The sequence below is a fragment of the Corvus kubaryi genome, unplaced genomic scaffold (assembly GCF_017639235.1).
Source record: "Corvus kubaryi isolate FWS band 111438036 unplaced genomic scaffold, C.kubaryi_AGA036_p1.0 37334, whole genome shotgun sequence".
Taxonomy (NCBI): Eukaryota; Metazoa; Chordata; class Aves; order Passeriformes; family Corvidae; genus Corvus; species Corvus kubaryi.
The window spans coordinates 17,962,587-17,987,939 of record NW_024581108.1 but is presented as its reverse complement, the minus strand read 5'-3'; the positions used below and the strand labels follow the sequence as shown (position 1 = coordinate 17,987,939).

Here is a 25,353-nt window from a genome sequence, read left to right as displayed (position 1 = left end):
GGATGGAGGACAGCAGAGCTGCTCAGCCCTTGCTGGGACTTGGGGTGGCTGTAATGTGCGAGCAGGGAGCATCCAGCATTTGGGATGAAGAAAGGCTTCGCCTGAACCTGCTGGAGCTAGGAATGGGGCTGATTTGACAGTGACCAGGAAGAGTCTGCTGGATTACTTGAGCTTGATCCTGAGTTTAGGGTTGTTACTTTGGCCTGAGAATACCTGCAATGACTGCGAGAGATTCACTCATGAGCAGGGCAAGGCTGACGCGGAAAAGGCTCAGCCTTTTCAGCAGGTCCTGGGGAGGATGCACACACAGAGTCGAGCTCTGAGGTTATGGCTGTGGTACTGGGTTAGCTGATGATGGTGGTGGTGGGAAGCAGCTGGGCAGATGAATTTGACAGCTTGTGCTTCCCTCCTGCCTCAGGAGCTGTGCAGGACACTTCACCTCAAGGTTTTACCTTTTCTGAAGGTGTGAGACACCTCAGCCATCTCATGCTGTAGTGGATGCAGGGCACAGGTGAATCCTGCATGTCCTTGGTGTGTCCTTCTCCCATCACCTGCTTCAGGACCTGCCCTTCAGCCATGTCCCAGATGGGGATAGGCAGAAAAGCAAGGGGCGTCTGGGGTGTGCAAGCTCCGATTCCCTTCAGCTCCAGTCAAAAGTGATCCACCAGTGGCTGCTGCCCAATGAAATGGGCCCTAATTTTCTTCTTCACTTCTAATAAGATGCTGCTGCAGGTGCCAAAGAGTTTCTATTGCACCTACACCAAACAAACTTCAAAGAGAGAGGGAGGAAAGGAGAGCAAATTCCTTGCAGGGCTGGGCTGAGCTCCCTCGTGGCTGTTTGGTCCAGGAGGCTGCTGGATGAACTTATTTTTAAAGACTGCCTCTGAACATTGTGCCTCGAGAGCAAACCCTGGCATCACCTGCAGCTGAGAAGCTGGGGGTGGGAAGGAGGGGGGGAAGGAATCTGGATCCTGCAGAGACACATTCTGCTGGATGCACGGGCTGCACGGGGTCACGAGATAAATCCCCAGCTGCAGCAATAGGGGATGCCAGGCAGGGTTCAGAGAACCAAACCCTCATCCTAAACCCTCCAGCTTTATGCAAACGTACCCAGCAGCCACATCTTTCTGCCGTCTCAGGCTGCTGGGCTTGTGGTTTCCTTTCTCACACTGCTGCTGCTCCTTACCCCACCTTGCCCTGTGCCCCACTCCCCAGCTCGCCCCATCACCTGCAAACGCTTGGCTTGACCGGAGTTTAACACACATGTAAGAAAGCCCAGAAACATTTCCCTCACTAGAACTGTCCCGGTGCCAAACAATTTGCAGACGTTTCAGTAAGGCCAGAGCATCACATCTCATCCCCACGGAGCGACACGTCACCGTGCCAGGAAGGGAACGGTGAGTGCCAGGGCCATGCTCTGCCTCCCCCTGCTGCGACAGCCACCAGCATCACCCGCGGGGTGCACACCGGTGTTACACCCCCACCCCGGGGGCTGACCCCAAAGCAGAGCCCGGCTCCTGCCAAGCCATCCCACGCTGGCTGGCCGCTCCTGCCGGCGCCGAGCGTGCTGGCTCAGGCTTGCCTTTGCTGAGCAGGATTTAAATACCGCAACGCGCTTCAGAACTCACCCCACCTCCGACAGAGACGGAAAGTAAGTGCTCTGTGCAGAGAAAGTTTCCCTCTCTCTTTCTCTTCCCCTCTCTCCGGCTTTTCTGTTTTGGATGGCATCCAGCTTGGCCTGGCATGGAAACCCCCGGCTGTTTTTTGTGTGCGTGCAGAGCGGGGAAGGATGAAGGGAGAGGGACTGTGAAAAGATGGGGGGAGGAGGGGAAAACACTCCGGGATTTCATCTCCTTTCCCCAGCTCCCTGCTGTCCTGTGAAAGCCGGAGCCAGCCAGCGGCACGGGACTGCACGCCAAGAAGGATCTCAGCATCCAGGAATGGTGCGGGGGTGTGGGTGTGTGTGAGTGCCCACCCATGAGCCTGCGAGCCCACGGCGGCGGATGGTGGGGGCTGGCGGGCCCGCTTCCAAGCGGGTTTTCCAGGGACAGCTGGAGCTGCCGGCAGGGTCAGGATGTGACATCACTGACCGGAGAAAAACCCTCGGCCCCCGGTTTCTCTAACGAAACCCCCGTGAGCGCTGGAGCGAGGCAGTTCTCCCTGCTGCTGCTGCTGCGATCCCCGAACTGCCAGCAGTCCCGAAAGAGAGCCTGGCTTGGACTTTTATCTTTTTAATATTTTTTTTTTTTCCTTTTCCCCGAATAAGAGCAGAAAGTGCAGAGGAGGGATTTGAGACTGGAAGCCGCCGTGCCGGGGGATGAGGTGAGTCCTGGGGATGTAAAAAGCCAGCGCCGCACCGCTGAGGATGCTCCTGGGGTGCTTTTAAGCACGAGATGGGCAAGACCTGGGTTGGCATTAGCCTGGGAAAGAGCAATTTTTCACCCAGGCGGGCCATGGACGCCTGCAGAAGGCTCTTCCCCTTCCTCTGGGGTGTCCCAGCTCAGCTGCCAGTGTGTAAATACCAGGGAGCCTGTTTGGGGATGCTGGGCAGGGGTCCATGCAAATGGCCGGCAGAGAAAGGGGGGACAGGCAGGGGAAGGGGGACAGGCAGGGGAAGGCAGCACACGCGCTTCCCGAACGGGACAGCCCCGGCAGCAGCTTTGCCGGTGTCAGAGGGAGGGTGGAAAGTTGTGGGTGGAGAAACTGGGTGAGAGCAAGCGGTGGAGATGGGTTTTCAGCAGCTGGCTTATCTCCTCTCTTCTTCCCTGAGCTTGCAGGCCTGGAGCTCCCAGTGTTTGGAATTACGGCTCTGACAGCAGAGTAATCACCCTTGGGACTGAATCGGAGCTGTTGGACACCACTGAGGCCATTGGACACTTCCTTGCAGGGCTCGCAGCAAGTTACTGGTAGCAGCAGCGAGATCTCAGCCCCCGGGAATGAGGTACCCCAAAAAGCCCCCAACCCCAGTGGGTATCACGCCTAAAATGAGAGGGACATGCTGCCTCTAACCTGGAGAGATGGTGCTTTGCTCTTCTGCTTGGAGGTGTCTTGTGTGACTCGGGAAGAACTTTTTGGTGCCTTTGGGCCAGAGAGCTGCTGTTCTGCCAGCGGTGTGGCAGGGAAGCAGGGCAAGGAGCAGGACAGAGCAGAGGGACAGTGGGGACAGCTGTGGGGTGGGTGTCAGCGGTCCCGTTCCTGGAAGCCATTCAGGTCCGTTTTTCACGAGCTGGGGATTTCCAAGCACCATGTGAGTTAGGGGAAGCACCAGCACCGCTTCCCACTTGCAGCTGTCCCCAGCTGGAGTGCAGGGGTCTGAGTCTGCTCTGCTCCAGGGATTTGTGCTCATGGATGCTCTCATGGGTCTCTGCGGCACCAGGGGAGTTTGCACAAGGCGGGTTTGGCAGCAGGGAGATGCTGCTGAGAGCCCAGGGCTTCTCTGAAGCTCCCCCAGCCCGTGTGCTGGGCCTTGATTCCCCTCCTTGCATCTTGTCTTGGCTCATTTCCTGGAATTTTCTATCGTTTGGGTTATATTTGGGATCAGCAGCCAATAACCCCGTTTCTCACGGACAGCCCAGCTGGGCCTTGGCTCCAGCGGGAAGCACAGAGAGAGTGGGGCCAATGCCCCAGCAGTCTGCTCCCCAGCACCCTCCTTCTGCAGCCCTCTCTTCCTTAGACAATTACAAGGCTGGAAAGGCTGGAAAAGAGGGAATGCGCTCCCTTCCCTGGAAGCACCATTAGCCCACAGTCCCTCCCTGGGTCAGGGCTGCAGTGGCTGCAGTTCAAGGGTTGCTTGGGAGAAGCAGCCTCGGTCTTTGGGGCATGAGTCCCAAGAAGTAGCTCTGGTTGCAGAGATGCTCTAGGACAGGCTGAAGACCAAACTGCATCTGGACTTCTTTGGGGCTTGAAGGGAAACTAAGAGGGCTGCTTGCTGCTGACTCCTCAGCCAGGCAGTGGGTTTTCCTAGAGCAGTGAAAAGCCAGCTGGGGCCAGCAGGTTTCTGGGCAGACTGTCCATCTGGAGGCTGTCTGTCTGTCTGTCTGTCTCCGGGCTCTGGCACATGGTGGCCGAGCTGACGCTGTCCTGCTCCTCCATCTGCGATGGGGCTGGGAAGGGAATCCCGTAAAGCAGAGAAGCAGTAGATATGTGAGTGCCCCAAAGGCAAGGTCCCCCAGGGGAGCCCGAGGGGAAGTGCAGAGCTGGTGGCAATTAACTTACACTTTGCTCTAAGGCGCCTGGAGCTGGACAGGGCTGTGCTCTGCCTCCTTGGCCTCTTCCCAAGGCGTGGGAGCTGGAGTCTCCCTGCAGGCTGCCCACAGCGCTGGACCCCTCGTTGTGCTCCCCAGTGGTCGCACTGCCCACGAGGGTTGGAGCGTGCTGCTAATGCCGCAGCTTCCAGGCAGATGCTCCTGCAAGCATGGCACTGTCTCAGGATGGGTCCAGGGAGGATGCACTTGGCACTGGAGCCATGGGAGGTACTGGTGTTGGAGCTTTCCTCTCTCCTTACCCTTCATGGTCATTAGTGCTTCCCAAGGACACTTGCAAAGCACTTTTCCCCCTGAAGCCTTTGCTTTTGCAGCCCTGAATACAAAGGGAGCCTGGGGAGGGAGAGAAGTTTTGAAACTGGGGACACCGAGGCAGGGAGCCAGGGATCATCACTGTGACCATCCTCCAGCAGTCTGGCAGTGCATCTGTCTGATCCTTCCTGCTGGGTTTCTGACCAAAGCTTATTTGGGGCCAAAACCAGAGGTTTTCTTTGGTGACCTTGCCCCCACGCCTGCAGCACTGGGGGGAGGAACCCCTCTCCCACAGCTCTGCCCGCTCTCCCCTTTTGTTTTGTAGTTTCTAAAGAGACCTTTCAGAGTTGTTTTTAATTTGCAACAAAGCCATCGCCTTGATGTGTTCCTCTGTGGTTTTCAAATGATAAGAAAGAAAGAAAGAAAGCTAGTTTAGACAAAAAACAAAACCAACCCTCAAATCTGAAATTAGCGGCTCAGTCTGACCCTGAACTTGCATCCCGCTCATCCAGTTAATTTCCTTTCGTCTCTGGACTTGCCAGCGATCTAGGACATCAGTTTTTCACGTGTCTGTGCCTGCTACCTCCCCAGCAGCGGCTCTGCCTTGTCCTTGCACAGCTTAACCCTGTGCTCGTTTGGTTCTTGCTAAACCCCACTGAGTTTTGATTCTGCTGCTGCTTTTAAAACCAGCAGGACTGCAGCCAGCAGCAAAAACAGGGGCAGGACTGAAGCCCAGCAGCCTTCATGGGCAGGGAAGGGATTTTGTGGCCACTCAGCTGGGTTTGTAGCCAAGCTCCTCAAAGCCAAGGCTATTTTTGGAGTGTGGATGGGGTTAAGCACTAAGGATGCCATGGCGTGTATGTCCCATGGGAAATGGCAGTCTCTTTCCTCCCAGAATCTTCGCTCATCCTCTTCCAGCCATCCTCTGTGGGGACACAGGGTGACAGCAGGGAAAGTCTCCAGCTCCACCTACTTCACCCCTTGTCCACTCCCAAGCATAGGATGAGGTTTGATTTGGGGGTTTGCAGATACTTCAGAAAGGGATTTGTGGACCCCTGGAGTGCCAGCACCACCCCGTGATGGGAACTGTGGCATGGGGAAGGGGATTTGCAGCCACTGCCAAGGTTCCTCTTGGAAAAGCTTTGATTTTGGATGTGGGAACTGAAGGCAGAGACCTGCAGGCTGCTGCTGTGGCGCTGGCCCAGGCCCTGCCCACGCCGGCTGGGGCGGGATCTGTATGGTCATGTTGTAGGAAGCTGCTGTCTAAGCTTGTTGGATGGCAGCTCACCCTTAGGATTTCCCAAAACAGGCAGTGTGAGTAGCGATTAGGACTTGGACGGGTCTCCTGCCCCACCCCAAGCCCCAGTGGACCACAGCATGATTTCCAGGAACACAACAGCTCTGAACATCAGACTCAGCTGATGTTGGAAGATCTCCCATTTTCCGTCTCTTTACATGGATCTGCCCCAAATACTTGGTCAGTGATGGAAGAGCACCGGTCGGGTCGGATGTATAAAGGTGGAAACTGGGAAAATCTGATTTTGCATTGGCTGAGGCCCTTTTCCACCAGTTAGACTCAGGATGTGTCCGGGTCCATTCAGAGAGGATTTTGCTTTTCTTCCCAGAAAACAGGTGGGTGCTGAGTCTCTGCCTGAGGGGAATTTGAGGCATTGGTGACTTTGCAAAGCCTGTTTGCTCCGAGCTGGTGCACCCCATCTCAGCGCCCCAGCTCCAAGGGCCAGAACTGGGATTTCATGTCCTGGTCCTGGCCACCACTGCTCCCATCCTTCCCTCTACATCAATCTCTCTGGGCACTGAAAGCTCTGGAGCGAGACAGAGAACAAATCTGTTCTTTGGCTCAGTGCCTCTCTCTGCTTCTTCAGGTCATAAATCCCAGGATGTATTTTTGGCTTTGTATTAAATGTAATTTCTGGAGAACATTTTTCTCCAATAAAGATTAACAAGGCCTTTTAATAACTTGATGATTTGGTAGTGGTGATGACGAGGATCCTGAAAGGAAAACTGCTGCCTGGGGAGCAGAGAGGCTGCAGTGCCATGCTGGCATCCTGCAGGCTCAGGGACAGGTCAGCTCCCAGCACTTGGGCAGCAATGGGTTTTAGTCCCCATTCCCACTCTAACAGATGCATGGTAGGAAAACATCTGGCAGATGTTTAGCGGGTTTGTTGCTCTTTTTTTTTGTTCTGATGGTGCTGAACCACGAAGCGCATTCCCACCTGCCTGATGAGTGAGAGCAGCTTGCAGGGTAACACAGACACCCAGCTGTGGATGATGCAGGGATGCAGTTGTAGATGAGTTACAGGTCTGGCTTCAGCAGATGAGGTGTTTATTTCCCAGTCGGTGTCTCAATATTTGCAGAGGACTTGCAGTGTGAGGCACTCAAAGAGAACTGATTTCACTGCTGTCAGCCCCTGCAAGTGACATGTTTGATGGGTTGTCATCTGCCAGGGTGGCTGCTCATCACCATGGAACAACCCAGTCTCTGCATGGAAGAGTCTGCAAACAGCAGCAGCTCCTGAAGCAGAGCAGATGGAGCCGAGGCCAGCAGGAATGGTGACACAGAGAAATGTCTGTTGGCATGACTTCCCTTGTTGAAATTCCAGGGAAACCTGGCTCCAGGGCCAGGCACTGCTCAGCCCCTTCATTCCTACTTTGCACTACAGGCAAAGCCTGCTGAGTGCCTCATCCCGAGGGTATCCCAGCACTTCCTACATTACTAGATTAGGATCCCTGTTGCAGTAGTTATATATCAATATATATGTATGCATACATATTTTTGAAAGTGTTACGTGTTAGCAAACTCCCCAGAAGGCTTTTTTTAGCGGTGTTATCAACAGGATGTGCTTGAATATGTGGAATCCAGGAAGTCCTGGATAAGGGCTTTTCTTTACAGCCTCACTGTGCCCAGAGACCCCTGGCCTCCCGTGGGATCCATAAGGACTGCTGTAGCACATTCCCTAGGGACAGATAGGAGTCATGACATCATGCTGGCTTCATTGGCTGGCATTTTGGAGAGATTGTGCTCTTTTTTTGAAGCTCTTTGCCATGGGTGGAGCCAGTTGCTTGGAGCAGGGCAAGAAAAAAGCATCCAAGAAAAATCCCCCTGAGGCAATACATGAGGGTGACAGGGATGTGGCCATTAAAGTCGAACCCAGCCACATGAGATGGGGAAGGTCTGCCAATACCCTGGTTTTGAAGCCATACTGCATAACACTGTGTGATGGCTGTGACCCTCTCCATGGGGCAGAAAGCACCTAAAACCACACATTTTCGGGACTGAGTTTAGAAAACAGAGTTTAAATAGAAGATTTTGGCTAAAGTTGTCTTTTAATGATGAAGGTTCATCCAAGGTTTGCAACATTCCCTCCTGCTGTGACTTTGGGTCAGTCACTTCCCTTTTCCATAAATATTTTCCTTCCTTTTTCTTAACTGCTTCTCCATCTCCTCCCATCAGGGGGAGGCTGTTGGAGGACTTTCTCTTCCCTAAGCCTCAGCAAAGCATTTAGCACAAGGAGGCCTTGGTCTCACATTAACATCACTGGCGATTAGTGCAGGTAACGAAATGCACAATTCCAGCCTGTCCAGGACAGCCTGGGACGGATGGGATTTCCACTGGATTTGAGAGAGGAAAAGGAAAATACTTCAGCCCTCATCTGTGCTGCTAATCTTGGGCAGGAAGGGGTGAGCTCAGCACTTTGCTGAGCTCTGGAGTCACCCAGAGCATCAGCTCCACCACCCCAAGGGCTGCCGTGTGCATTGTGTGCATGCCTGGAGAGCTGGCGGCATCCTGGCAATGTTGTTCTGCTGTGCTGGGCTGCGTTTCCCTTCTTCGGATGTGGGTTTTGTTCTTTTGGACAAACACACCGGGCAGAACAACAAAAATAATCCCCCCCTTTCCCACTGATCCTGGCTCTGGGGCTGTGTGAACCAGCAGCCAGCTGCAATCGCAGCGTGGTCCCCGGGGCGTCGCCTGCCAGCCACTGCTGCAGGGTCAGGGGTTATTTGTACTGAGAAGTCCCTGGGAAAAAGATGCTTCCTCTTTGCCAGAAAGGGAGAAGGCCACCAGGGTGGGACTGCCTGGGCTGGTGAACTCTGCTGATACCACGGCTCTCACTTTATTGCAGTAGCTTTTACCTCCAGGTAAAAGCCTGGAGGGAAGAGGATGGCTGGAGCCTGGTGAGATCCTGAGGTGCTCAGGAGGGAGCAAGGGCTCTGTCTGCCATCAAGCCTTGCGTGGGGCACACGTGGCAGGGCTCACCCTCTCCAGTGCCAGGAGCTGCTCTGTGAGGTGGCAGCAGCTGCTCCAGCTCACCTTGGTGGGTGTGGAGGGGCCAGAAGCTCACTCCAAATCTCTGTCCCCATGTCCTGTCAGAGCAGTGGGGTCAGCCAGCATTCTGGTGGGAAGCCCTGCACATGCAGCTGTCTTCATGTGTGACTGAAATGTGTCTCTTTCTCCTCGCAGAAGCCTCCACCCCTGAAGACCCCAGCCTTGGGTTTCATGTCGCTCTGAGCCTCTGCCCTCACCCTGTCTGGCCCTGCCCGCAATGGCCCTGTGTCTCAAGCAAGTCTTCAACAAAGACAAAACGTTCCGTCCCCGAAAGAAGTTTGAGCCGGGCACGCAGCGCTTTGAGCTGTACAAGAAAGCCCAGGCCTCGCTCAAGTCCGGGCTGGACCTGAAGGCAGTGGTGCAGCTCCCTCCTGGCGAGAGCATCAACGACTGGATCGCCGTGCACGTGGTGGACTTCTTCAACCGCATCAACCTCATCTACGGCACCATGTCGGAATACTGCACGGAGAGGAGCTGCCCCATCATGTCCGGGGGGCTCAAGTACGAGTACAGGTGGCAGGATGACAGCAAGTACAAGAAGCCGACCAAGCTGTCGGCTCCACAGTACATGTGCATGCTGATGGACTGGATCGAGATGCTCATTAACAACGAGGACATCTTCCCCACCAGGATAGGTGAGTGTGCTCTGGTTCCCTGCAGGAAGGCTGGGTTGTAACTGGTGCAGGTTCCCAAACTGCTGGTGCACCTCAGTGCTGGTATTTGATGAACTTTGCAATTCCAAGTATTGTGGCCTTTCCCGTTCCAGGTGTTCCTCGGTGTCTGTCCCACACCCTTTTGCTGCAAACTGAATTTGGGATTTCTCATCCTGCTACTAGGGGATGTGGAACACAATGTTCTCCTTTTCTGGGCTTGAACTTATTCTGTGTTTGTGAGAAATAAAGGCTGGTAGGTCATTAGCTTCCTTGCCTTTCTTCAAGAAGTTGAGCTGCAGAGCTGGTTAGAGGTGGTCATCACATGCCTGCTCTTCTCTCAGCTGATCAACTCAATTTCTTTCTGGTTTTCCATGTAGGTTCATGGTCCCAAGGTCCAACCCTTGTCCAGTCTTGCTGCTTCAATCCTCAGATACTTTCCATCTCACCCCTGATAATACATCACATCTTGCTATGTAGCTGAGGCACCGTTTGAGCAGAGATGCCCATCCCCAGGATGTGGCCTTTCCACTGCCAAGGCCCAGGGTGTGTAATACACCTCTTCAAAACGTTTGGCCTTAGTAGCTTGCAGCTACTGCCAAAGGCAACAGAGCTTGCAAACTAACCCCTCTGCTGCTGACCTGCAATGCTCAGCAGCTGCCAAGGCTGATACTAGCTGCTACTTGGCTGGTTTTTTGTCATTTGGGGAGATGAGTTCAAGGGTTGGAGCTGATGTGGCTTCCAGAATCTCAGGTCGTGCCTTGGAGTGGTTGTTTTTCAGATGGAACATGAAGCTACTTGAAAGTGAAAAAGGATTTAAGGGGTTTGGGGGGAAAAAGGCATAGCTTTGCAAGTCTGCTTGACCTTTTTTGTTTGCCAAGGAGACAGAGCTGTATGAAATCAGTGCAGCTTATGATCAGGATTTTCATTAATGTGCTGGGAAACACTGAAGGAACTGTTCTGTGTGGGATTGCTAGCATTACTCACTGTTGTAGCCCCATTTGGCTGTGCTGTACATGTAGCTGTGTGTCTTTTAAAGGAAAGTCTCTGGCCCTTGGAGTGTGAGAGGGGTCGTGGGTCTCTGGAAGCAAGAGGGGAGGCAGTGCCTGCAGCCTGGTTGTGACAAACTATTTTGGCTTTGGGATGCAGTGACCCCCCCAGACCACTGATCTCATCTGGCTGCTCTGGCTTTGCCTGGAGTTTGGGTGGGACAACTCCCTGAAACCAAGACCTGCAGGCACTCCATGCCTTCTTCCCCTCGATGGTAGTCTGGGACAGGCAGGGAGGGTAGCTCAGTGCCAGATCCTCATGCTGGAGGACAGGCAGGATGCCTTTGGGGAGTGTGTGATGTGGCTTGTCCCCAAGGAAAAGATCTGCACGCCATTAAAAGCAGAGGCACAGCTGTGGATTTACTCTGTTTTCCCTCCAGACAGAAAGGAGAGTGTCCTGATCCAATTCCATGCTTTCAGGTGGGATTTAGCATGTGATGCTGCTTGACACTGCTCTGGGGAGTGAAGGTGTACAGGGAGTCTTAACTCTGCAGAAAGCAGGCAGCCATGGGGGGGGGGACACTGCAGCACCCTCTGCTCTCCCACATCTCTCTCTGAGGTACAAAAGCCTAATACAGTCATGGCCCTGGTGGTTTTCAACTCATTTCTGGCACTTCCCCCTCTGAATTGGAGCACATCCTGATGTGGGTAGGGATGCCTCTGGTTTCCACTTCTCCTTTCATTTCAGTGTGGGGGCAGTTCTGGGTGAGATCCAGGCTGACTGTAGGTGAACATGGGTCAAATCCATTTTTTTTCCCTTCCAAGGCTGTTCCTGGCCTTCCTTTTCCAAGCCCCTTTGTTGTGGGGACCCTTGAATGACTTCAGTCCCCGTGTCAGCATGTCTTGGTGGTTTTGGCCTCACACATGTGAAAGGGAGCTCAGGCTGAGGTTGCACTCTAAAACACATGAAACGCTGCTGGGGGAGCCAGGGGGAGGAGGGAGCTGGTGGCACTTTGTCATCAGTGTGTCCCCAATTATCTGCCTTTCACTGGCCTGTCTTGTTCTGTGGGTAATTGCTTGGCAGCTCTGGCATTTCAGAAGATGGAGTGTTTGGCTGAAGGGAAATGCACTGGATGACAGAGGAGGCTGGGCAGGATGTGGGGCTCAGGGACAGTGGCCGGGGTGACCAAACGGAGGTGCTTAACCACTCTCCTAAAGAGCAAGCCCTTGGGAAAAGACCCAGGGCAAGGGGAATAAGGCACTGAGAGGATACAGAGGAGATGTGAGCTGTTTTAAGGAGGAGAAAGGAGCTTGATGAGGTGATGAGGGGAAATTACAAATGTCATGCTTTGGAGTTGTGGTGAGACTCTTGGATGTTAGCAGCAGAGATGGGATTTAGCATGAAGGTTTGTTTCACTCCTGCTTGTGCTGGAGAGGTCCCTGGGCACAGCTGCCCACCACCTCAGCGGGTGTTTCGTGAGCTTTATGCATCTCAGCTTTCCCTCCTGGCCCCTTTTTGCCATGTGCAGTAAAGCTGCCCCAGAACAAAGATTTCCCTGGCTAAGGCCACCTGACCGCAGACAAAACAGACTTTTCTCTTTTCTAAATTTGTTTTTCTTAGACACAGCAAGTGTTCCCCAAACTCACAAACATTGTCTGAGGCTAACCTCAGCATCCTCCTCCATCCAAGAGCTACACAGCCTGAAGCAGCACATGATTCAGCAGGGCTTGCTCGTAGGCTCCTGACAGTTGAGAGGCATCTCATGGGTCAGAGGGGGAAAATGGTTCACCCCAGGGTGAGAGGCTCAGCTGGAAATGAGCAGAGATGGTTCACTGGCTTGTGGGCTCACAGGGTCCTTAGGCATCACAGGGGAGGCCTTGGCTGGGGTAAATGGTCACAGCTCCAGTGACCAGAGCAGAGCTGGGCTGATTTGTACATTAAAGCATCTGCTCCTTCAGTACATGTCAGAGGTGGGAGGGGAGCAGACTGACAAACACCTTTGGTTTAGCCAATCTTTGTGATGCAGAGCTCCTTCCAGCTCTGCAGTGAGGCCAGAGGGACAGCTGGCATCTGACATGGCAGGAAGGGAGCCCAACACCGGCAGACAGTTTGTGACTGTTAACCAGCAGGACCACAGCCCTTGGATGGCACCAGTGGAAAATCCCAATGGTGATTATTAACAGGTCTGGGGGGGGCTGCCACGCCCCCTGCACAGCAAGGGTTGGGGGAGATACTGTGTCTTCCCCATGCCCAGGGAAATCCACCTCCAGGGTTCCATCCCACTGTCTAATCCTTTCTCTGGAGTGGGAACCTGTTTGTCAGCCAGTTAAGATGACACAAATCCCTCCATGGGGTGAGCTATGCCAACCTGATGGCTATAAATCTACAGAAGCAGCAGCTTTCCCAGACAACCCATATCATTTTGTGTGTGCTAGTGGTTTGTTTCCACTCTTCCAACCAATGTAGCGTTCCTGAAAAACACATTTAAAAGGAGAGCAAGCATTTTTCCCATGCAGGGAGATGAATAAATGATTCTACAGGTGTACTTTCACCAGCTGGTAAAACTATATCAGTAGATTTATTCAGCGAGTGGCCGCATGAACAAATTATCACCTGGAAAATATCATCTCCTCCCAGTAATCGTTCTGCCCTGTGGTGCCTGGTCTTAGAGAGCTGCTGCTGGGCAGTGCTGTGCTGAGGAGAAGGTTGGCTGGATGGGGTTTCCAGGGCCCGTGGCTGTGTCTGCACTGGTCAGCCCAGCATCAGGCTGCTGGTTGCACAGGGCCAGGTGTCCTCTCTCAGCACCATCGTGGCTGCTGAAACCTCCCCGTTGTTAAACGAGTGCAGACGCAGGGTTTGGAGCAGCCCCAGCGCTGGAAACACCCCGCACTCTCTGCCAGATTTGCCTGTGGCTCGACAGAGAGCACCGGCCACAGGAGGTTTTGTAACAGTTCTTGGAAAGCTTTTCAAAACTCAAGCCTGTCATTCAAGCACAGTCCCAAAACAATTATAAAAACCAGAGAAAACCTGGTGCGAAATTATCCGATACTTTCTCGCCATAACAACAGGAGAAGAATGTTCAGAATTCAGCTAATTATTGGTGTTCTCTCAGCTGGCTCTTTTTTACATAATTCGGGGTTTTTTTTCCCTGTTTTTTTTCTTCCAAAATTAATACCACACCAGCTTGCAGCTGCCATCATGCCATTAGTTTTAAACAGGGCTTTAAAGACTTATTTTTAGGAAAAATGAATCACCGAACACCACGGTGGCCAAAATGAAATTGAGAAATAACAACAACAATTCATCACGAAGTTCACTGAATTACTGCATTTGAAGAGGAAAAAAAATACAATTGCCAAGAAGCAAAATAGCTTCCCAGCACTGATTCACCATGAAAAATTTAAATTGGCTGGTGAATGAGTGTCAAGCATAGGAGATGGCAGGAAGGATCCAGGACCCATTGGCAGTCCCTTACTGTAACTTTGTTACTTCTTATTTTCATTTCCTTTCTACACATGGTTTCCTTATGTTTTGAAGCAATCAGCACAGAGTGGGGAAAACAGATTCCTTGGAGCTTTAAATCGTATCTTGGGATTTTCAAGCAAAACGTCCAAGACAAACTAAAGGTGCCAATTCATTTCAGGGCTGTGAGTCACTCTGCTTGGAGTGAAATTGTACCTGCTGTACTTACAGCTTTTGCCTTGGCTTGGAGCAGGGGTAAAGTTCTCCCTTTGCTGTGGATGGTTGCTCTGCTCCCACTCCTGCTGGGACTGGCTGTCTCTGCTCTGGGACAGGTGATGCTCCCAGATGCAGGCTGGTCTGTGTGCTACCTGTGATCACAGATGGAAGAGAAGAGCTGACCTTGTGTATAAATCTTTTTCCAGGCATTTGAGCAAGCTCACATTGCATCCTGTGGTCCTCTGCTCATCACTCACAGAACCACAGAATCATTAAGTTTGGAAAAGACCTCTAAGATCATTGAGTCCAGCACTAAAACATATCCACAAGTCCCATATCCACACGACTTTGGAACACTCCCAGGGATGGTGATTCCGCCACTTCCCTGGGCAGTCTCTTCCAATGCCTGACCACCCTTCCAGTGAAGAGATTTTTTCTAATGTCTAAACTAAACTTCATGCAAGAAGGGTCAGAGGGTGGCTACTGCCTGCCAGACTGTGGGGTTGTTGTTGCTTTCTCTGAGGTTGCTGGATGGTGAGCAACAGGGAATTAAATGTAAAGGTAATTTCAATGCTTTTAAATCAGCCCAGGTGGGTTTGGTGGTGTTCTGCTGTCCCCATGGGGCAGTTAGAATGGGATGAACTAGGATGGTGTTTATTGGTCCCTGCAGGTGTGTAGGACTGGGGACGGCCAAGCAAACCCAAGCAGCATCACCCTGTTGAGGTGGTTTGTCAAAGCTTCGGGCTCCATCCTGGCTTTCCCCTGGCCTGCTGTATTTCTGCTAAGAGGACATCTCAGCCATGCAGGGTCTGTCCACTAGCCTCATCCCTCTGTCTCATCCATCTGCTACTGTCCCTGGTTTGTGCCATGATGTGCCACGTTCGAGATGGAGCAAGTCCCCTAAGCAAGGGCCACCACTGCCCCACTCTCAAATGCCATTTATTGGTGCATTGGCCACTGATGGGGTCTCTCTGTGCTGGCCATAAGGCTGATCTGCCTGGCCCAGCCCGGCAGGGAGGTGGGAGCCCTGAGGGGAGCAGCTGCCCCCCTCCAAGCGTGGGGAATGCTCCCCATCGTTCCACACTCGCTGTGGCAGTGACCCCTCCCAGCAGCCAGACCAGCTCTGGTGGGAAGGGCAGCGAGCTGGGCTGCTCGGCGTAGAGCTGAACACCTGCAAGGGCAGGACAGGCCAGAGATCCCTGTCCCACGGCCTTCCCCTGGCTGGGACGTGCTGGCTGCAGTGTGTGCCTGGTTCCAGGGAGGAGGCACAGCCTGCCCCGGCTGGGTCCCCTCACGTGCTGGAGAGGATGTCACATGTGTTGTCTGCTGGACATCCGCTGCACCAGCAGCACTGACCCGGGGCAAGCCGGATTTATGCCGGATCCTTCTGCTGCTCTCAGATGCAGCCTTTACTGCAGAGCCCTTTTCTTTCAGCTCTGGGCAAGGAGATGGGGAATGCTCCCCACCAGCATGGCCAGTGCCTGCTGGGGCTGCTGTGGGTTGCTTTCCAAGTCACTGGAGATCAGCATTGAGGCACCACTGCTGGCAGAGGCAATCTGCATATCAGATATCCGCCCTGCTTCCTTCCCGAGGGGAAGTGCTTTGATCAGCTGGCACAGAGCCCTGTGCCAGATGCAGGGTCCAGTCAAGCATCTCTAGCCTGTATCGAGGGTGCTGGAACAGGAGACAGACACGGCTGCAGCACAGGGGGAGGAAGCAGGGCCCTTCTGTGCCTCCCTGGGCAGGTGTGCAAGTGAGAGTGTTGCAGGGAGAAAGAGTCAGAGCCGGATCCGAGTGATCCCTGGTCCCCAAGGACCATAGTGAGGGGTGTGTGCTGACATGGGACCTGTAGAAATTCATTAGTGACAGGCAGCCACCACTACAGCCTGGCCATGTCTGGGGATGGCCACACACTGACACCTGGTGATGGACACAAAGACGGGCAGCTCAGCTTCAGCTCCCCGGGGCTTCCGATGTTCCTGGTTCACGTTAAACACAGGGGTCGAGTAGTCCAGAAGTGTGCTTGGAGGTCCTGGCAGCCTGATGGTATCTTTCCACACGTCATTAAGCATAGGAGTTCAGGAGTCCCGTGGTCGCTGATGACCATGAGATTTTAATTAGATAACCTTTCAAGATTCTTTGTAACTCAAACTATTCTTTGATTCTGTGGTTTATGCTAAACCTCTGTTCCCTGATGCCAAAGCTACTTTTGGGAACTCAGAATGTAGCTGGAGGTGTCTCCCCTCTAGGCCTCTCAGCTGCCAGCATGTCCATGAGGACTTGCTGGTGACAGATGTATAAGAAAAGAGAATTTCTGGCTAACCTCAGGACAAAAGCCGTGGAAAGCCACTTGTCACCATCTGCCATGTCTGGAGGTGGCTCATCTGACAGCAGGATCTGCACCATAGATGCTGTCAGCCCTGGGACACTGAATCTGTTTGATCTGCTGTTCACACTCTGATCTTATTTCCTTCTCAGCTCAGGACTGGGTTGAGGATTGCTGCTTTCCTTCACTATCACTCTTTGCAGTTTTGCAATACATTCCTCGTGATGATCAGGTCTGATTTCTCCCTCACTGCCTGCTTTGACCAGGAAGACAGTTGGTGACTGGGACGTGTGACAAACTGGAGGCAGCAAATGCATTTGTGCCTGCTCCTGGGCACTTGCTGAGATCCCAGCTGCTCTCCTCTGGTCCCAGGGAAATGTCAGGCTGTCCAGAACAGTAGATATTCCCCAGCCACAGCCCAGAAATGTGCATTCAGCAGAAATTATTTGCTGTGATGAGCTTCATTAAAAAAAGTGTTCTTGACCAGTTCTTCAAAGCTGGTCTGCAGGGGCCACCCTAATGGCATGTCTGAGTCCCCGGCTGGGTGATTCCAGCTTTGATTTGCCCAGCAAATCCTCAGTCAGCACAGGAGGCTCAAATGAAGCCATTGTAAAGCGCCTGACTGCAGGGGAACTCAGAGATCTCTCTGATCCCTGCCTGTGTCAGACTAGCAGGCAAGGAGAGCTCTGTAGCCAAGGGTGCTGGGCAGAAGCGGATTTCCAGTCACATCTCTAAGGTGTTGGCATAGGGACAGCCTGGTTGTACTTTGCCAGATGTGAACAGCTTTTCTGGAAAGTTCTAATGGGATCTGTCAGATCTGGCAGTGAAACAGGTCATGCTGAGGTCCCTGCTGCAGAACAGCCCTGGGGCTGCGGTGTGCTCATGGTTATGCAGAGCAGTAGCCACGAATCAGTCTCAAAACCACCTTTCTGTGTGACACTGAGCCAAGATCTGTGTCCTTCTCTAAGTCGTGACTGGGACATCCAAATGTGGCATGAGCACAGATGCTTCAGCCCTGCCTGCTGCTCCAACACTGTGCATGCAGGGAAGGGAGACTGGGCTGTGCTCAGGGTGACTCTGCTTTACACCAAAATAATTTTCTTTTATGAGTTCCAAACCCAAAACCTGCCCAAGCCTGGCGATTGAAAACAGGCTCCACACGTGATGTCGGAAGGACGGAACATTTGCGTTTGCCACCCACGGAGGAGAGGGGCTCGGCACTGCTGCTGGGAAACAAAACTGCCAGGAGCCTTTGGGAAAAAACAGTTTTAATTGCCTAGCAAGGCTGATGAGAAAGATTAAAAGATAAAATTACCATTTGAAATTTTTTAGCTAAGAGATTTGCTGATGGTTTCCCGGGTGCAAAATGTGTGAGCTGGCCATGGTTGAGCAGAGTTTGTTTGGAAGGATTTTCAAGAGGTTATGTGCTGCATTAATAAGAAGCTCAGGGAGGAGGCTGGTACAACCGTGGGAAGGGAGGTTTTTATTCTGTTCTTTGTGTATTTGCATTGAATTGCTCTGGGGAGAGGAAGAAGCTTCAGGAAAACAAATATCAGTTGTTTCATTCTCCTCCTCACTAAAAAGAAGCAACAACCAAAAAGTTTAGTGTTTCAAAGCCATGTTTCCTTTAGAGATTTACCCCAAGGTTGCTGGCAGTGATGGTATCACGCCCTGAGATTTTCACTGTGATAGTGGCATATTTTAACAAGGATGGAAATATCCCACTCTGTGTCCTTGTGTGGAACAAAGCTGGAAGTATAGAGCCAGGTGTGGTGGGTCCCATCCTGTGAGGACATCTCAGGCTCATACAGGCACAATGAAATTACAACCCAAAGATCATTAAGATGGGCGGTTTTCTTCCTGATTTAATGGGGCATTTTATTGAAATAAGGATCAGGAAAAAGGGAGCAACCCCATCCATTTCTGTTGATGCATCAGGAGTGATGTTTGAGGGTACGAAGAGGAAGGAAAACAGTATGAGCTCTGCTTTTGGGTTCAGAGGAAGGTATCTTTTCTGCTGGGAGATGGTTTGGCTTTGTTCATGGACCTGGGTAAATATAATTCAACTTCTGCTGTGCCTGCACAGGCTTGTAGGGAAAAGGCAGGCAGAGAGAGCAGAAGGATCTTCTGCCAGATTGCTCTGGATTGAGCTAGATGTTGAGAGTTGTGGCCTCCTCAAATGGATGAGAAATTTTGTCTTCTAGGGCAACCCTCCAAATCCTAAGCCCATGCCTGTGTGTCATGGGTTAGCATAGCTCCAGAAGTGATGCTCTTGCAAAGAGGTGCTTACAGCTTACTCTATGACCTGACAGAACCGATCAACTGGCTAGTTTGAATACTGACAACTTTTTAAGCCACTTAAAGAGCTTGACACGCCTCTGTGGTCCACATGTAAGAATGAACAAACCCCGGGAAAGCTCTCTCTTGCTTCTGGCCTTGGGACAGGTAACTGGGGGCGGGGGCCCGTGCAGTCCAGCAGGGCCGGGCTGGGACACAGCCACCCTGGAGCCATGTGGCCCTGTTCCACCCCTGGCCCCCGCCAGCCCTGCTCTGTGCAGGCAGCCCCCACAGCCCTGCTCCGTCTGAGACCACTGCCCCAATGTCCAGCAAAGATCCTGTGACCAACAGCAATAAGCAAACTCCAGCTGTGGGGCCGGGTGAGATTAACCCTTTTTTAGTGCTGTAAGTTTCCTCCAGAAGAGATGAAGCCTGCAGACACTAATCCTCTTCCGAGTCTGAGGAAGAGGGAAGGTGATGAAAACACCATAGAGACACCGAAGTCAGTTAAGAAGGAAGAGCTGAAACCCTGAGGGAGGAGAAAGAGGAGATGCTTAGAAGCTGAAATTCTGTTGTAAAGCTATGGTGGTGATAGACTATGATATATCAGTACCCCTTGTAATTTCATGAAAGCATGGGGGGGTGGAGCGTTCAAATCGCAATTGTGAGCAAAAGTATCTGTGCTGAAACAAGCAAATGACTGTAATTGTGAGCAAAAGTACCTGTGCTGAAATAAGCAAAGGCTGAAGCAGCTGTAATTTGATGAGAAGTTTGAACAGGAAGAGATGGAAGTGATGAGGACTCTTGCTCCAAATCGGAAGGAGAAGACCTCTGTTCCTAGAGATGAAGATGCTCCCAGAGATAGGTGAAGAGAACCTTTGTTTCTGAACAGCTCATCCTTAAAATGGTACCCCGGTAGCTCAAGATTGGACCCTCGAAAGCAGTTGTGGGGAAAGCTGTAAGTCGGGGGAAGGGACTCTCACATGTGAGCAGAGAACCAACCCGGGCAGCTGTCTTGTTGTGACATTGAAGCCATGAGAGAACTTCTTGTGGAGATGTCTCCATAGCATGAGCAAGAGAAACTCCTTTCCCTAAGTGAACTGAAAAGGTAATTGTAGAAGTGGTAAACAGACTGAACATCTCAAGGGTTGTCTTTTTATATTGTCAATGGGAGAAAGGAGAAAGGTAAGGGGAGGAGAAGTGTTTTGAAGGTGTGGTCTGATTTTTTTTCCTTCCTTTTAGGTCTGTTAATAAACTTCTTTATATTCTTTTAAGTTTTGTGCCTGCTTTGCTTTCTCCTAATTCTTATCTCACAGAAGGTAAATAAGTAAGTGATGAGTATTTTGGACCAAACCACTACACTGTGTGAAATTGCTAGTTGGGCAATGAGGGAATATGTGGGAAGAGCTCGATGACACACTGCTCCAGTGTCACTCTTGGCATTAGCCAAGGGTGTCCTTCCATGTCATCTGTGACTACCTGTCAAGAATAACAGAGGCATTTAAATGCTAACTGGATTTTTTTGGAAACATTCAAATGGCTTCCAATTTGCTTCTGCTTTGCAGGTGTTCCCTTCCCCAAGCAGTTCCAGCAAGTTTGCACCAAGATCCTCACCCGCCTCTTCCGTGTCTTTGTCCATGTCTACATCCACCACTTTGACAGCATCATCAACATGGGTGCTGAGGCTCACGTCAACACCTGCTACAAGCACTTTTACTACTTCATCAGGGAGTTCAGCCTCATTGACCACCGGGAGCTGGAGCCTTTGGTAAGGATGGCCACGGGTGGGGAGGCAGAGGGTGAGACTGGCATGGGCTGGACACAGCACTCAGGTTGGGGCTGGATTCTAAGCAGTGCTGACCCTCTCTGGACTCTTTTGGCCACCTTACCTCAGACACACAGTCATGTTTTCTGTCCTGGGACTGCCAGCCTTAGTGGTCTAAGAGAGAAATTCCCAGCAGCACCAAGGAAACCATTGACCCTTTCTTTACCTTTGCTTCTGCTGTCATGTCTGTGAATCCCTCTTCAGTACCCTCGGGGCCTCCACAGGGTGGTGTCCCCTTACTGACTTGGTAGCTCTAATGCAATTTCCACATCAAAGTGTTTCCAGCCAGTTCTGCCCACATGGCTTTCAGGAGTCAGATTTGAGCCAAAGTCTCTTCTCCACAGTTTTTCTTTTAGCATTCCCTGCTTGAGATCCTAGTGTGAATTACACTGAGGCTGCAGGAAAGGCCAGCCCTGATAGGACACACAGCTTCAGACAACAGCTATCAAGGCCACGCTGGAGAGGCCTCACTGGAGCTCCCAGTTTCCCAACAGCCTTCCTTAGGAAGCAATTAGCCAGGCAGAAGGTGACAGTCCTTGAGAACAGCAGGATTGGTGGGAAGCAGAGGCCAGACAGCCCAGGACACATAAACTAGAAAATACACAGTAAGTTTTGTAAGAGAAGCAAGTTTGTCACAGACGAGGTTGAGTGTAGTCTGACCTATGGAGGACATGTTGCAGTGGGGAGAAGAATTAATAGGAAACCCAGTAGTCTGCATGCTGTGGTAAGGGCTGTGTTGAAGAAAAGGCCATATCCAGCAGCAGAGAGTCAGAGAAGACCAAGAGGATATCCAAGAAGAGTCCCAGCTGCTTGCTTAGAATCTGGAGGTGGGGGAGATGCCCCTGCGCCTAAGTGCTAAGCACTTTACTCCTCTGCTTTCATTTGTCTTAGTTTGCTGCTTGTCTGCTCTAATCATGATTTTGGGGGATGGAGAGATGATGATCTAATCAGGGGAGACTTGAATGACAGCAGTATCAACTTTAATTATTTTGTAGAATTCGATTGTGACATATATTATCACAATGGCCCTCAGCTCCTGAAAATGGCAGCTCAGCATCAGTGTGTCCTCCATCAGTGTTCCTCATGACAAACTTCTTCAGCATGGCTGTACAGTCCATGAAAGTGTCATCCCCTTGGACTGCTGCTTGCTCATGTCAATAATTAACACCTGGTAGCCAAAGCAGAGGCTGACATTGCTAAATGGGCTTTCAATGCCAGTGACTCACATGCAGCATGAGATGATTGATGGGTCTGCATAAATCTCAGGTGAACAGATTCTTTCCATGTGATGCAACCACTGTTAAACTACAAGGAAATGAGACACATTTGCCCTTGGTCTATCTGTGTCTCATTGCCTGCCATCCAAGCCTCAAGCAGACCCAACTACAGGGTTGAGAGGAAGGACCAGGGAGGAGGAAGGGCCTCCTTCCCTCAGGCAGTGAGTTGCTTTAGGTGTATATGAGAGTGTCCTGCAACCAGGCTGCCTCATGAGCCCAGACCACTGTCCTAACTTTGCATTTAGTTAGTCCCCATGAATCCCATGACAGACTTCTAAGCTTTCCTCTGGCTGAATCTCCCTTTGCTGCTTCAATTTCCCTTTTGTCAAGCTTCTGTGGGATGTGATTTCTTAGCAGCAGATCTTGGGAGCTGAGAATGAGATCCTTTGTACGGCAGAACTAGCAAAAGGCAGTGATTCACTCTCTCAGTAAATCAAGGAACATGGGGGCAGAGAGAAGCCATGCACTTGCTTCCTTGATGAGGGCGGCTCGTGGTGCTGGGCTGCAGCACTGGCAGGGGTCCAGCTGCTTATGCACTAAGGCAGAGCTGTGGGGATTTCCTGAATGTGAGGAATGCCTTGGACATTTGGGGCCGGTCTGAGGAGCTCACTGGTGACTTACCAGCCCACTAGTCACTGCAATCCCTCCTGTTCATGGCTGCTTTTGTGCCTGGTGTTGTGCTGGTGGGGTGGGCTCAATGCTGTTGCAAGAGGATGTTCACAGTCCTCTCACCCTCTTCCTTCCAAGATGTTGCAAACATTTCCTGTTTGCAATGTGGTTTTGTGGCAAAGCATCAACTTGTCATTTGATGGCCAGGTTCTGCGCTTGAGTGATTTTGCATGTTACTCCTACAGGAAAACCCTCTCTTTGCCACTGTCCCTGATGGATTTGAAAAACAAAGTTCTCAGCACTGAAGATCAGAGATTGCTGCTTCTGTCTCCCTTGGTTTTATAACGAAAGGGACTTTTACAGGGTTATTAAAGGGTCATCCTCTTTTCCTAGTTCTTCTTTTTTTCAGAGTAGCATTTTTCATTCTCCATGGACCAGTTCTACTTCCAGTCTATTTTAGGAGTAGATTTTAATGTGCAAACCTTCCTCTAGGGTGCATGAGGGGACCCATGGGCACACACAGATTCACAAGCCACAAACCTTATGAGCCAGAATCACACTTTCCTCACTGCAGGATTTAGAAGATATTAGTTGAGCTTTCTAAGGCAAGGACAAATACCATCTTCCACCAGCTGAAAGCTGGACACCTTCCTAATGTAGCTGGCATGATGCCATTCTGGCTGAAGAAAAGTCTGTCATCCTAAACAGAGCTTGGTCTCACTGGAAGTTTCCTGTGGCCTCTGTTATTAGCACTCATTTGCATTGCAGTGCGACTGTGGGATCCCTTGCTGAAACCACAGGTCCTCTGTGTGAGCTGTGGTCAGCTCCTGAAGCGAGAACTGGGAGCAGCTCCATGTCCCATCTCCCAAGGCAGCTGCAAAGAGAGGCTCTGAGAGTGGCATCACCTTGTCTGGCTGCTCTGCAGCTGAGCCAGGAGCGGGACCTTCATCTTTCAACATCTCAGCCAAAGCTCTTTCCTTGGACTGCTCTCAAGGCTAGGGCACAGCCGGAATAACCTTGTGCCACAGAGACTGGGGAGAGTGCCAGCATGGAGCTGCTGAGGCAGCTGAGTTCCCAGGAGGGCTGCCATGGGAAATAGAAAAAGGCTTCCTGAGACTCCCACAATTGCTTCCCTGGGTTGGTTTTGGACACCTCCCAAACTGCCTGACACGCCATGCTACTCAAACCTGTCTTTTGCACTTACTGTTCCTTTCTTTTCTCTCCCCCTTCAATGCAGAAAGAAATGACAGAACGAATTTGCCACTGAAGTCTTCTGGCCGGCGAACTCAGCTGGCTCACTCAGAGTCTGGTGGGACAAGACACCCGGTGGTGGAAGACCTCTTCCCAAGGACTTGCTCTGGGCATTCCAACTCACTGACCTATGAACACTGCAGAAGAGCCTCTTCAGGCCAGGGCTGAATCCTAAGTTTTCCAAGAACCTCTGGACAGATTTTTCTTCTTTTAATAGTTCCCAATCTCTGTTGTATGGTTCCTGTTTTAGAAAGCCACTGACTTACTGGAGAATGAGGCAAGGCTGGTTTACTTTTGCACATTCTGATTTCTAAGACTCGATCCCATGTCTGACATCAAATTTTCAGAGACCTTCCCTCTTGTTTTGTCCTCAGCTGTAGTGTTCTCCAAATATTTTATTAGCAATTCCTGCCCTTGAGCAGGTCTGGCCTTGGCTACCAAGTAGTGCCTGTTACCTTTCCCACCCATGCAGTGGGTTTGTGATAACACCTGAGATCAACTCTGCAAAGCTGGTGGCATTTCATCCCGCTGCCTTCACGTGCCTAGTTGTTGATGTGCTGTTTTTAACCATGAGCTATGAATGTCTCCTTCTGCCCTAATTCATGCTTTACCAAAGGGACCATTTTTCCCTTCAAGGGATTTTTCACATTTGGAAGAGGGGACTTGATGATGTTCTAAGATGCATCCAACACTGCTTGGACTAATGGCAAGGTGGCCCCATGACCAAGGAGGTGAATGAGGTCACTATTCAGTGTGATCAGCACAGTCTACCTTAGAAAGTCTCAGAAGATGGTGAAAAGAAATGGTTGCCAGAAAACAACATTTTCAACATGTCAGCATTTCCTGATGTGTTGTCTTGGCTCAAGATGGGCAGATGCTGGCTGTAGAAATTGTTGGTTTTCCATCACCCAACCTTACAGCAGGTGAAGAAGGACTCATAAGAGCCATCTCCTCTACTCTGTTCTTGAGGTCCACTTCCAATCCAGTATTATTCTGTGATTCTTAAACCTTTTTGACCATCTGCAAGCATACTATTGCTACCTGGTCTGTGCCACTACTCTCCTGAAAGGTATAATGTCTCAAAATTTCCTCCCCTTCTGCTTGCAGTGCCTGATAATTAGTATTGTGTTCCCTGTGCCATTTTAATTTGGACAAAAATATTTTTATTTTTCCTTTTTTACTCTTTTGAGGGAGTGAAAATCAATTTGTCTGAGCCACAGAATTGTTATGTTTGTGTTTCCTGCTCTTTTTCTAGGAAAGTTTTCTGTATCTGACACAGATACTATTTATAGTCTGGGGTTTGCCCACTTTTGGGGTAGGGAGGGGATGTGGCTAGAAAATGTAAATGTTTAGGCCAACATTAAAGTGCACAAGTGAATTTTTAGTGCTCAAAGCACTTGTTTTGTTGTGAAAATCTATTTTTTTTTTAAATCTTGTATACCAGATGTATATTTTTACATGGAAATAAAACAGAGCAAAATGGACATAAAACCACCCGATACATCATTCCAATACTCTCTGTGTAAAATAATCAAAGTCCAGACATACTTGCTCTGTTACTAATTGAAGAAACATTAATAAGCTTGGTGTACTTCATTCTTCCCTGATTCA

The 25,353-nt window shown here is 51.0% G+C and overlaps 1 protein-coding gene across 4 annotated transcripts; it reads left to right on the top strand.

The window, feature by feature from the left end:
• The first annotated feature begins 1,408 nt into the window (after nucleotides 1-1,408).
• MOB3C (MOB kinase activator 3C) lies at nucleotides 1,409-25,333 on the top strand. 4 transcript variants are annotated; one of them, XM_042030627.1, is made up of 6 exons: nucleotides 1,409-1,651; nucleotides 2,267-2,322; nucleotides 2,778-2,941; nucleotides 8,995-9,494; nucleotides 20,346-20,548; nucleotides 23,729-25,333. In XM_042030627.1, the coding sequence occupies exons 4-6, from the start codon at nucleotides 9,077-9,079 to the stop codon at nucleotides 23,756-23,758; spliced, it is 651 nt and encodes a 216-aa protein (XP_041886561.1). In that variant the 5' UTR covers nucleotides 1,409-1,651; nucleotides 2,267-2,322; nucleotides 2,778-2,941; nucleotides 8,995-9,076; the 3' UTR covers nucleotides 23,759-25,333. The 4 variants fall into 4 exon arrangements, with proteins under 4 accessions (XP_041886561.1, XP_041886563.1, XP_041886562.1 ...); XM_042030629.1 differs by having other exon boundaries at nucleotides 2,771-2,941; XM_042030628.1 differs by lacking the exon at nucleotides 1,409-1,651 and adding an exon at nucleotides 1,746-1,768 and having other exon boundaries at nucleotides 2,272-2,322.
• Nucleotides 25,334-25,353: the final 20 nt, after the last annotated feature.